Here is a 13,309-nt window from a genome sequence, read left to right as displayed (position 1 = left end):
ACATGTACATACTGCACACTCTATGCCTGACGGTGCTCTACGATTACATGATTGAGCGCATCCACCCTTCAGAACAGCTCGTTGTCAGGAGTCAGACTGTGAGCCCAGAGCCTGTCCCCCAGAGTCTTCGCCATTCTGGGATAGGGTAGGGATCACAGATGAACCTCTTATAGAGCCCTTGAAACAACTCCATGAACTTGGTCTTGGCTGCTCTTCAGAAAATGTCTCTGCATGGATTGGAAGCCTTAAGGGTAGGCTTTGTCTACACCACACATCGCTCTGAGGGAAAATATCATCGGGGACATCTTAGAAGTGAAAATGTCATCCCCACTGTGGGTTCTTTTGAAGTACTGGGCAGGGCATGAAACATAGATCCCTGTACACCCCCGGCCAGGGCTCCTCACTGAGCTATGCTCACCCTCTTCTTGTCCAGACTGAAATCTGAAATAGCATTTGTGATCCTCCTGTCTCTGCCTACCAACTGGAGACATCACAGGCATGCGCTGTCTCGCCTAACTACTGACTCGTAGCCATTTGTTTGTTTTGAGTCAAGATCTCCAGTAGCCAGGGTTCAAATCTGACTGTCCTTGTAGTCAAAGTTGGCCTTGAATTCTTTATCTTCCTGTCTCTTCCACTGGGCTAAAGCATCCCCCACCCACACACAAATGGCTCCTGTTGTGATCCTCTGGGTTTAAAATGCCCTTGGTAACCTCGAGGAGACCGCCCGTTTTCTACACTTACGTAAGGTGCTCAAAGTGATTAGGAGCGTGCCTCACCACAGTATCACCAGGGACACTGAGGTGGCTTTCTACCTGTGATGTTCCCACTCAGTTCAAAGGAGAGAGCATCATAGGATGGCAAGAAGTCAGCGCACGCCATCTCTTTGTTCGAGGGCTGCCACTGAGTAAGGGGCTGCATTGCCTACAGGGAGAGAGAATCAGAAGTGCCCCTCCAAAGTAGCCCTTGGCTGGCAACTAACAGAGTAAAGGTGTAAACACCCAAGTCCCCTCATTTCTCATGGCAAAACTGAGCAGCAACTATAGTGTCTTCAGAGTTGTTCTTTGAGTCCAGACCAAGTCTCCCATCATGGACCTGCCCTCCTTTCATGGCCTGGCCTACTTTCCTCTGCTGTTTCCCTCCTGTATCCTCTTACCTGCTTTTGTAATGTAAATCACTTTCACGGACTTCCCTGGCATTGATCAGCTTCTGGGGAATCTCACCTAGGCAACAGCACCAGTCTCAACGGACTGAGGGGAACCACAGGCTATCCAGAGAATCCCATTAACCTATTTTTTTCCTATGCGGTCTGGACAAACGTCTTGGATGACTAACACCCTTGCTCCCAACAATGAGAACCATGGTCACTGAACACAAAGTGAACGTTCTAATGCTTCCCTTAACACGGTTTTGCTTATCACTGAAATGCTTCTGCCTCAGGAATTAAAACAAACAAACAAACAAAAAAAACCTGCAGAAACCAAGTTATTGAAGAAGAGATGGCCACAGTGTTGCTAGATGAACATCTAACAAGGTAACTGTGAATAGATGCCCACATAATTGTGGCTTCAACAACAACAGCAAAACTCACGATAGATTCTGTGGCTCAAAAATGGCTGTCTGGCAACCCGAGAGCCAAGCAGACCGTGGGGTTAAACACCTCCACTGTCAAGCACGAGGCCTCTGAAACACATCAGCTGGCCCTTTCATTTCACTGGCTTGGATCCTTTGACTCACATCCTTATGTTAAACATTTCTCACAGTCATTTTAAACTTTAATGGCATGCTCTACCAAAGCAAAGATCAAAATCTTTACAAAGAATTTTTTTTATGATGAAGTATTTATTGGCATTTCTTCTTCAGAACAGATTTTCCTACCCCAGGCCTGGAACGAGGTCCCACATGGAAATCACTCTCAATATACACTTTTTGAAATCCCAGTCATGTGTCCTTTTTTTTCTCATCTTGTGTTACGGCTTGTTGATGAGGAATAATTAAAATAGATTTTCACTAATAAGATGTGAGGGCATGAATTGCATTTTTTTTACATATAAAATATTTTTGCATACAAAAAAAAACCTTCAAGTGCTCAAATATCTATAATAGAGAAATTGATGCCCAAAGCTTCATCCACCCTGAGTTTCTAAACCTAGCACATTTTCTAGTCAGTCAGTGCGACTGTAACGAAAGATCAGCTCTATGGCAAGGGCCAGCTTAATTAAAGAGCTCCAATCACAGTCTGTTAATGTCCGTGTGCTTCAGGTACGACATCATCACTCTTATATACAAGACACTGATAGCTGCCCATCCCTTCCAACTCCGAAAAGCTGGGCACCAGCCTTTTCTATACATCTATGATCTGAGGGGTTGAAGACGATTCCTCCGCAAGGTTCCAGCCGAGCTGTTCAGCTTGAGCCATCGAGTAGCTTCCAGTTACAATTTCACCTTGTGTGGCTGGTTGAGGGGAAATCCACCCCCAGTAAATCGAGGGACGGACTGCTTGGGGTCTGAGAAGATGTTGTTTATGGATATCCTGTCCTTGTTTCTGTAAGGGAGAGTACATGGTTAGCTTCCCCAACATCGCATTCCTCTTCTCGGTTTCATGTTCTGTGATTTCCTAGGGTAAGCTAGCCCCAGAAAACAACTGATTAGAGCTTCTGGTTGGAGACAGGGAGGCTGTGGAAATCTGATGAGGTGTTTTCTGACAGCATACAGAATTACGGGGAGATAATTAGATATGAAAGATTTGCCTCTACTGGTGGTCCAAATACTGACAGAGGACCTCATTACAGCTCAGACACTGGCTTTGGTGCTTTCTAGCTTGTCACTATCTTCCTGTTTTAAAAATATTTGTTTAGTCCCAAAGATCAGTCAGAAGAGACTTCCTCTTGGCTTAGCCATAATGACTAATTAGTCAATTACACCTGGTCCATTTCCAAATTCTTGTGAAATGTTAGAAATATTTACTCCATGTAGAGTACCTTTATCAAATTTTGACATATATAATGTACAAACTTTCCTATAACTCCAGATAAGCATCAGAATGTAGTAGAACAGTACAAGATACAAGAAAATCTGGGGAGATAAAAGAAGAGATGGTATTCTTGGTAATAAATAAAAGAAATTCTGCCTAAAACAAATCGGCAATATATTCTTCTATTTGGATTCTTTATACACACACACGAATATGCACATACATATACACTTATCCACATCCATGCGTGTGCGCATGCGCGCGCGCACACACACACACACACACACACACACACACACACACACGTCCCTTTCCTGCAGAGGTAGCATACAAGTTACCTATTTTGAATTATAAAAGACAAAAATTAAGCAAACTCTAAGACCAAGATCAGTTAGATGAGCCAACTACGCCTGATTGAGCTTAGAGGAATGAATACTGACTTTGGGGGAAGAGCTTGATCTTGCAAAGTACAGACCAGCATAGGAAGTGAAGACTGCAGGAATCGGGTGGAGGGTTGTGGAATGGATGTGGCTGGGATGTGGGTGTATCCCATGGAGAGATGTGGGTGGATCCCATGAAGGGATGTGGGTGTATCCCATGGAGGGATGTGGGTGTATCCCATGGAAGGATGTGGGTGGATCCCATGGAGGGATGTGGGTGGATCCCATGGAGGGATGTGGGTGGATCCCATGGAGGGATGTGGCATGGATGTGGCTGGGGTGTGGGTGATAATTCCATCTGCAAAGAACCTGTAGGGCATCGCTTAGTCAACTCTGCTGCTCCAGCAGCTTTGATTTCATTACTGTGAAACCCTCCAGGAACAGGACAAAAGCTCTAGCTTTGAGTGGATCCAGCAAAGACGATTCCTTCCTTCCCCCACTTTGGCAACTCTGTCTAGCTCCTGATTGGTGTTAGACGCAGGCAGCCATCACTCCCCCTTCCCTGCACTTCCTTGCCTTAAATAACCTGAATTTTCCTTTCTGGAGGAACTTAGGCTTAATGCTTCTGGCTTGGTCTAAGCTGACTAATGGGAATGCTGTCTCCTCTACATTATCTGTTTAATGTATTTATAGACCATTATAATGGCTCCCTACAGCCTTCTTCCTTCCAGTCTAACCCATCTCAGCACTTCTGTTCTTGCCTTTGCATATCTTCTTCTGCACCTTAATCTTTTTTGCTGTGTTCCTCTGAACTCTTCTCCCTGTCTCCTGGCTTATGGATGCCTCCAATGGAAGGAACCACAGGAAAACCAAAGCCAGGCCAGAGGGCTGAGAGGGAAGACGGGTGAACACATAGCCTGAGAAGCCACACTAACCAAGAGATACCTCTGAATCCAACAAAAAGTTCTGCGGCTTGCCACCAAGTGTGCATGGCTACCTGACACTCTAAATGCAGCTGGTGAAGGCAAGGCACAGAATTTCCAGCTGGATTTAAATTTGTTGAAACTCAAAGACACACATATTCATGCACACACATATAAATGCATGCACATAGGCACATACACACATTCATGCACATACATGCATGCATGCACATGCACACATTCATGCATACACACATACACACTAAATACATGCAACTTTAACATTTTTTTTGAGAAGGAGGTGAGGGCAAGCCATGAGCTACACCAAGAAGTAAATTGGTTCTAGAAAGATGACTAACCCCTTAACGACACTAGCTGTTTGGAGTTGTGTAAACTATGCCACTGATCTCCAAGTGGAGTGTGTGAACCCTTAGAGCAAGTGGGATGATTCCCAGCCATGGGAAGAAGGTATCAGGTCTAGTCGTGCTTTACTCTTTAAAACCAAGCATTCTGTTTTGCTTATGGTTACAAAACGATGACAGTACGTGCGTGCAGCCTGCAAATTAAAATATTCTGAAGGTAAATCTGAAATGGATCTAAAAAACTTTTTCATTTAAAAAATGTATGTCTGTACACATACATTCTAGGGGAGCGATGATTTCAAGAACCACTTATTGTTCAGAATGTGAACTCAAAAAGACTGGAAGATCTGAGTTCAACACCTCCCTCACAAGGAACCAGCCCTATGATATTTTATCAGAGCAGCCTCAAGATACCAGAGGTGATGTGACCTTCTGATTGCTTATGTCATGACCTAGTTTAACACACCCACCACCCATATCTATCTCTCTCTCTCTCTCTCTCTCTCTCTCTCTCTCTCTCTCTCTCTCTCTCTCTCTCCCTCTCTCTTTTCAGTGTGGCTGAAAACAACCCAGAAAGCTTCAAGTTGCAGACTCCTGAGGTTCAGTCCTGCTATCAGGAAATGGGGCCTTGGAATCTGCATGGTTAATCAATCTCACTACAGATTCAGAGTCAGTCACGAGACCCACATGTTAGGACAGACTTCTCTAAATCACGGCGGTATTTCACTCCGCCGAGAAGCTGCCATCTAAATGTGGACCAAGGGAATATTCTGATTTACAAGAAGGGCAGATTTTTACTGGCAAATGAATTTGCTTCCAGTTACTTTCTATGCTGTGTGCTGCTAACGGATTGTAGGCAGACGCACTCAAACCATATTTCAGCCTGTCCCTGAGGTGTCCATGCAGATGAAATACTAAATATGACTTTCAGTCCAGAATGGGAGTCATTGTGGAATCAGCTGGATCCGTTTTTGGCAAGGCCACACAATCAGACCAAGTTTCAAACTTCCTGACTCAACTGGGCTCCCTGGGATCAGGGGAACAGAAATGACAAAGCTAAGGGGACACTTGCTTCCCAGCATTCAGGCACCCCAAAACCCAAAATGTGCATCTTCATATCTTTATCTCCTGGAAGAGGAGATACCCCTCCACACAGATAAGTTAGTCAGTCACCAGACATGGATGCTCCAAGTCAGTCATGTCTAAAACACAGGAAGTGTTCCTAATCCCAGAGGTGCCGCTGCATTACGGAAGCCTTAGGAAGCCCTGTTCCCTCCACAGGTTTCAACTGTGGGTACGACTCAGCCCAGGAAAGGCTGGTGATTGAGTCTCATCTGCAAACAGTTATGACCTGGCCCTTGGCAAGCCATGAGGACAGTGTGTGTGGCTGGGTAACCCTGTTCCATTTGCCCTATGTTTTCTGTTCACCAATGAGCAGGTGTTGGTGAATCCCTGGTAAGTCCTGAGAGAGGAGAGATCAATGTCAGTTAGGACATGAATTTTAATGTGGTATGAACATCTAGTTGTTGGACCCATGACTCAGTTTACCCTACTGAGATCGGCAGCTCTGAGAATTCATCAAACCTGTTTGTTTGTTTGTTTTGTTTTTGTTTTTGTTTTGTTTTTGTTTTTTGTTTTTTTTTTTTTTTGTTTTTTTTTTTGACAGGGTGGTGTGCCACTGGTTGGCCTGGAACTCTCTATGTGGACCTGGCTGGCCCTGGACTCACAGACATCTGCCTGCTTTTGCCTCCTGAGTGCTAGGATTAAAGGCCAGCATCACCACTCCCAGCTCCTTCAAATATTTTCTTACAGTCAGACCCCAGGCATAGTGAGATTAGAGTGTGCAACTGCGTCTTACTTCTGAACGAGTTCTTTGCGTTTCTGGGCCAGGTATTTCTTCTTTAAAGTCACCAGTTCGTTGCTAAGTCTCTCGATCTCATACTTGTACTCCTGGCTCTGCGATTCATACATATTCAACTCTGATGACAGAACCTAAGGTGACATGGGAAGCGGTGTTAGGGAAGGTTAGATGATATCCTGTTCTGAAATGTTTGTTTTTAACTTGCCACCGTTCATCCCGGGGGTGCTTAAAGGGGCAGACCACTGTCCAGTTCAAGTTTCATATTTCAACAACGTGTTTCCGAATGCTTCCACAGGCTCACGGCTCACACCTGGCTGTTAATCTGGCTGAGAATTGATGACTCCATAACCAAGTGACAGATGTAAATTAAATATCATCCCGTATTAAAGGGAGAGCCGTCAGCAACATACGAGTGGGTTTGGAAGAACCACCGTTCGTCTCTGTTCGTAATGTGTTTCAGGGAATATTACAAGTGGAGATGGAACGCAGTCACACCATCTAAAACAGCTCTTGGCCTTTAAAAAAAAATACATTCAAGGGAAAATACCGGTAGGGAGTAAGAGTCTGAGGATTACGGTAAAAGCCCCTTTTGAAAGCGTCTCTCCACTGCCACTAACCAGGCTTTGAATGCGTGTGTACACCAGGGTGGTTGTTTTGCTGAATGTCTATCATCCTTTTTATTCAGTGGGACTATTCCCGGGCTCTCTGTGTACCTGAGCAGTGGGATACCTTATCTCTAAAAAGCAGGGAGCTTGTGCCTTGGAGATCTTAATGCAAGAGAGAGGCTGTAATAGGAAGCCTGACCCCCACCTCTCTCCATGGCTGGGTTCAATAACTGCTAAGGGATAGAAGGCTGCACTGGAGCACAGATTTACTCCTTCAGGCAGGGCATGAAGTGTGCCAGAGCTAAGCTGTGCTCCCTATAGAAATCCAGGCAAGAAAGGGAGCCAGTTGTTCTAAGGGCCACGCACTTGCTCTCTTGAGGATGGCCGTGAAAGCCCGGTCATCATTTTTGCCAGCTTGTCTGCTTCTGAACTCTTCGTTCTTAATTGTTGTGAATATGATTATGGCCATGCTGGCTGCACCAAAGAACATGATGTTCATGTTGAAAGAAAGCCTGTCTCAGTGGTTCGATTCTTAGGAACAAAGACCCTGTTTTGGGAATCCAGATAATGGCTTCGCTCTGTGGGACTTGCTCAGAATTTCCCCATCCCTGTGCTGCAAGGTGTTTCATTTTATTCTGAGCTGAAGACAAGGGTTTCCTGAGGTAAAGGATTGCTGTAACATAATAGCCCCAGGGGAGCCATCGAGGACTATTGAGAGCCAACTGTGGGGAAGACAAAGGAGGCATGTGCTTTTCTAATTTATACTCACCATGAGAAAATGAGAAGGAAACATTTTTTTGGCTTAAAATATTCAATTGTTGCAAGAAACAAAAGTAATCAAGACTGTGTGCCTTTTGCAAAATTCAAATTATGTCTCTGGTTCCTCATGTGAAATGAACTCTCATAGTAATTTGAAAATTAATGTTCTAATTAGATTGGCTGTGTGTGTCCCTTTCGCCTCAAAGAAGACACCATTATAAAGTCTCATTTAGGAAGAGGTCAAGTCTATACGAACAGGGTGTCATCTCATTTATCCCAAATAGGTTAGGATTATCCCCTTGTTGGGCAGGGGAGGTACCAGAAGTCAGCTGACCTGTGGAGAAGTCCATGCACGTATGTGTGAGCAGAAAACATCTCTGGTGTTCTAAGAATAGCGAATGCTTGCTCAGAAGATAAAGCTAAAAGGGTGGTTTGAAGATATACAGTTTTTGACACAACTTCCAAGAAGTGCACAGAATAATAAAATACCCCATGTCTCTGACTGAGGCCCTTGTGTCACTGGGAAGGAAATTGTTCCAAAAAAATTTGCATGGTTTTATATCCCTTTTGTGACTATTTATGTGATAAGTGGACATGAAGTAACGCCCGGGCCCTGGTTGGGGCTTTGCAAATGTCTGTTATGGGTGGAAGGGAATCGCAGGAAGCAGCCTTGGTGTGGTAATGTACTTTGGTTGGGCAGTGGTGTTTAATGTTGCTCCCTTCTACCGTCTGAGCTGTCCAAACCATTCTGTGAGCTTCCACCCAAGCCCTTCCTACATTACACCGCTTCCTTCCTTGGTGCACACTCTTCTCCTTCTGGGATCATTAGAGTCTAATGGGCTCTGGGAAAAGCTGGCTGGGTAGCAGACTGACTCGCTGAGCAGCCCAGGAGGGCTCGCAAGGCAGCCGTCCTAACAACCCAGAGAGGGGCTTACTTTCAGCTGCTTGGTCTTCTCCCGCAGCGTGTACCGGTAGATCTGCAGCTGTTCCGCAGCCTCCGGGCCGGGCTGCCGGGCCAAGATGTGCTTCAGTTCCACGTACAGCTTCTCCTTCTCCTGGGGGAAAGGCATAACCAGGAGCAGAAATTAAACAACCCGTCCAAACTCGCACCCGGGGCCCGGTGGTTTCCGGAGACTCCACCCCTGAGCACTGATCACATCCGCTCGGTAGCTGGCACACCCGCACCTGTCGAAGAAGGCGCCCAGCACTTGGGGTCCGAGGGACAAGGAGCGAGACAAAGGAACAAGATAAAGGTCCTCTCTATCTGGACGTAAGACCACAGGGCAGTGCCGTAGGGTCCAGTGACTACTATCCGAGGAGGTCGGGGAGGGCATGGGAAAACATCACGTGACTGCCCTCTCTAACCGTGAGTAGACACTTTCCTTTACGAGGAGAGGAGAGACTACGGGCCAAAATTCCATGGTGGAACGGGGTGTGACTTTAAGAGTCCTTGGGTTCTCTGAAGGAGTTACCTCGCCACACTGAATCCAGGGGACAAGTCAGGAAGAGGAGAGAGGAGCCCAGATCGTGGGGTGAGTCTAAGCTGTATGGAGAACCTCGTCTTTCAGGCAATTGGGAACCATGAATGAGCATGCCTGGGCTGCCCACAGAAATGAGAGTAGCAGAGGCAGCTTGCAGCAGCGGGAACAGTCCCAGGGCCTCCATGCAGACAGAAGACAGGGAAGGCTGAACTTCAGGATCATCGGGGGAAACACAGGTAGATGGGAAGATATCACTGGGGTAGAATCGGTGGGCTTTGCTGAGTGATCAGACAAGTGTGAAAGGCAGGAACCCAATGACTGTTTAAGACTCTGGTATCTGCCCCTGCATGGGGGAAGGGAGAGCCGTGGTGATGGGAGGGAGCAAGCTGGGGAGGAGTAGAAATCTCAAAGGCTAAGGAGATTGAGATCACTAATGGAGGTGGGGGTGGGGAGGGGAGGTCATCCATCTGAGAACTGAAAGTGCAGTCCAAAATTGGAAGCCAAAGGCAAACTGGACCAGAGCACCCAGACCCTGCAGTAATTAGCATACAATGGTTGGAACAGAACAGAACGAGGAAAAAAATAAATAAAACTGAAGGGGAACAGCTCAAGACTGCCTGGAGGCAAAGCAAAGCAGATGCTTTAGAAACAGGAGGGATGGTAGCCATCAAATCAGAGAAAGAGAAGAAACCAGAGAACTTCGAACAAATCCGAGGCAAAGCTGATTGGCCACTTCCCTTGGGACTGGCTTCAGTGACATATGGGATTCTGAAATAACACACCCGGCAGAGAGCACCTCAAGAAACATGAGGATGTGGGAAGAAAGGAAATCAGGAAATGGCTCAAGGGATGGATCAAAAATCCTAGGAAAATTGGGGCAGACATATTCACAGGACTAACAGAAAGGATTTCCCAGGGATCCGAAGAATGCCAGCTTTTCATAGCTACACCAGATTTTAATCACCGGTGGTGGGTCTTTCAGATCTTTGAACTAAAAGCATTACACACAGTGTGTTTCAGTACCATGTCCCAGTTCTAGATCCTCATATGCATAGAGTGGGGGTGAACCTAACCGGCATTGACAAAGGCTTATATATGCTCTTGGTCTCTGAGCACTGCGATCTCCTGAAGGTAATTACGCTAAAGGAGAAACCAGGAGAAGTACAAGCCCTCATGTTAAATGAAACATCCGGTCAAATGGAGCTCATTTCTGCCTAGAGCTGTGCAACCTTGATATTGCCATCCAATATCTATTTTTACCAGAGTACATAAAATCCATTTGTAAAATCATAAAAATCCATTATCTGGGCACATTACCATTTGTTTTAGGTTTTTCCTTTCCCCTGGCCAAATCTGAGAACTTTTATTATAAAAAACGTAGCTCAATCTACAGAACAGTGCATGAGGCTTCAAAATTAAGTGAATGGAATTTAAGAGTCTCCATAAACCCCCTCCCCAAACAAGAAGAAGCTGCCTACGTAAGACGTCAATCTGGAAATGATGAGGAAAACTGGGAGCCCATATTAAGGAAAACACGAACAAATAGAATTAGAACGAGGTGATTTTCCTCTGTCGTATAACCCTGCCTGTCGCACCTTCCAATATACTCATCGAAGTAAATGGATGTAGCAAGCAAAGAAAAGGTATCAGGAGGTGAGTTTATTTTCTATAGCCTCTTAACGCTGTCTCTGTTGGAAAAATAACACTTCTGACAGGGCTCCCAAGATTCAATTTGGAGAGGCTGAGACCTATGCGGCGAAGCCCGTGAAAGTGTTTTGTTCATTTCTTTCGGCTCACCTTGCTTTCTTACAGACTCACAAAGGGGTTGCAAAGTAAAAGAACCTCTGGATGATGAAGAGGAAGCAATCTGGCTCAGGACAGAAGGATCTCTTGGCTGAAAAGATCATCTTACTCCAAGAAGCATGAACTATTTCCCATGTGTAATGTTTCAATTACTCATGCTCAGCTGGGAGTCACGACACAGAGAGGAAAGTTAGAAGAAGCAGATGCCCCTCGCCCCACTTCAGACGGGGCAATGCCGAGGTCAGTGGGAACTAATAATGCCCAAAGTCTCTCCCAAGCAAAGCACATAGCTATGCTCCCCAAGAATCCCCCTCCCTGTAATTCACTGGGCTTGAAGACACACTATTGCATGTAGGGGGTAGGGAATCTGGCTCAAACTGAGCTACGAAATCTCTGAAGACTCCTCATCAATAAAGAAACAAGCAGAAGGAGATAAATCAGACCCAAAGCCACTACAAAATAAATGTCGAGGGTAAAGTTGACTCAAGCCTCCATCTCCTCTCCACAGCATCTGAGAGGACCCCGCCTGGGCGCTAATCTTCTGCTGCAGAGTGATTGACACTCTATTCTGCCACATCCAGCTTTGTTTCTCAGTGTTACAAAATGAAGTATAATGAATTTGTCCTAAAGAATAGCTGTGTGTAGGCTGGAAAGATGGCTCAGTGGTTAAGAGCACTCTACTGCTCTAGCAGAAGACCAGGACTCACCACCCACATGACTGCTTACGACCAATCAGCTCCAAGGAATCTGGTGCCCTCATCTGAACTCTACCAGCACAGGCATACTCACTGGACACCTTCAGACGTGCTGGCAAAACATTCATACACATAGTGCAAAAATAAAATCTTAAGAAAGGAAATAGAGGGGCTGGCAAAGTGGCTCAGTGGTTAAGAACTCTGGTTGTTCTTTCAGAGGTCCCAAGTTCAACGCCTCTCCTGGAATGCATACACACCGAGCACTGGAAACTTAGATAGATTGATATGTATGTATGTATGTATGTATGTATGTATGTATGGTTGGTTGGTTGGTTGGTTGGTAGGTAGGTAGGTCGGACGGACGGACGGACAGACAGACAGACAGACAGACAGACAGACAGATAGATATCTGTCGATAGATGGGTGGGTGGATGGATGGATGGATAGAAGATAGATAGATAGATAGTTAGATAGATAGATAGATAGATAGATAGCTGAGCAACTGAACAGCAAGGAGGCCACAGGTATGAAGAAAAGTAAAGGGACTTCCATTAAAATCAATTATTCAAAACCAGAGTTAAATCACCCAAGGTAAGTGATATACATGTGCGTTTGCAGTGGATAGAAGAAATGCCGAAAGAAACTCAGGTGCTGACACAGAGGGATGCAGGAGAGTGGCCATGGTGGAGAGTGGTAGGGTGGTACTGACTGCCAGGTTTCAGTTTGTGCTTACAGAGGAGACCCTGACTGGGAGAACCGAAGTGAAGTCCAGTCATCATTAACATTCTAGCCATGTGTATCATCCAGATTTGTATTTGGGGAGAACGTGCTGGTAATTTAGATAAATATGGAGAGTTTGATGGATTGACAGTCTTAAGCACGATTGTCTTCCAATTTATTTCTCTCCGAACCCTCTACAAGGTCCAACCAGGCTCTTCAAACATTGTGCAATGGTGTGTATAATAACCCCATTTGGAGACAAAGCATGCAATTCTATTATAAAGAAAATCTATCTTACGCAACAGAGACTCATTAGCTGTCCAGTGTATATTGTCTCCATAAGCTAGCAGTCGCAGAACCAGCTGTCTCAGGATACATAGCCTGTCCCTCTTCATTAAGCCACATCCATTTCTCTTTAAACCTAATCAATTAATTTGTCACTTGGTTAGCAGCACCGTATGTCAATGGAATATCATAAGAAAAATCATAAATACTTTATTTCCTCGCCGACGAAGAGCTGCATCTTTAGGGTCTCGCTTCTTAATTATTCAGAGCTTTTATAATGTGCATCAATACTCAGCAGAATGCTTTAATCCTTAGGTTATTTTATGAACAGCCATACCAGACTAAAGCTAAACTATTCATACGGAAAGAATTGCCTTCCCCCTCGGCTGAGCTTATCTTGAGGTTGACCTCACCGAGTCCATGCTAAAACTGATGTTCTCTTCCCTGACACTGTATCCCCTCTG

The 13,309-nt window shown here is 45.3% G+C and overlaps 1 protein-coding gene across 1 annotated transcript in view; it reads right to left on the bottom strand.

Annotated features, from left to right (window-relative positions):
- Positions 1-1,819: 1,819 nt before the first annotated feature.
- Cfap58 (cilia and flagella associated protein 58) overlaps positions 1,820-13,309 on the bottom strand; it is a 107,377-nt gene continuing 95,887 nt past the window's right edge. The window contains 3 exon segments of the mRNA NM_001420090.1: positions 1,820-2,542; positions 6,495-6,628; positions 8,797-8,916. Coding sequence (NP_001407019.1) covers positions 2,431-2,542; positions 6,495-6,628; positions 8,797-8,916 — 366 coding nt within the window. The 3' untranslated portion in view covers positions 1,820-2,430.

Source organism: Rattus norvegicus, chromosome 1 (assembly GCF_021556685.1).
Source record: "Rattus norvegicus strain SHRSP/BbbUtx chromosome 1, alternate assembly SHRSP_T2T, whole genome shotgun sequence".
NCBI classification, from domain to species: Eukaryota; Metazoa; Chordata; class Mammalia; order Rodentia; family Muridae; genus Rattus; species Rattus norvegicus.
The sequence above is the reverse complement of the archived record's forward strand: the minus strand, read 5'-3'. Positions and strand labels throughout refer to the sequence as shown.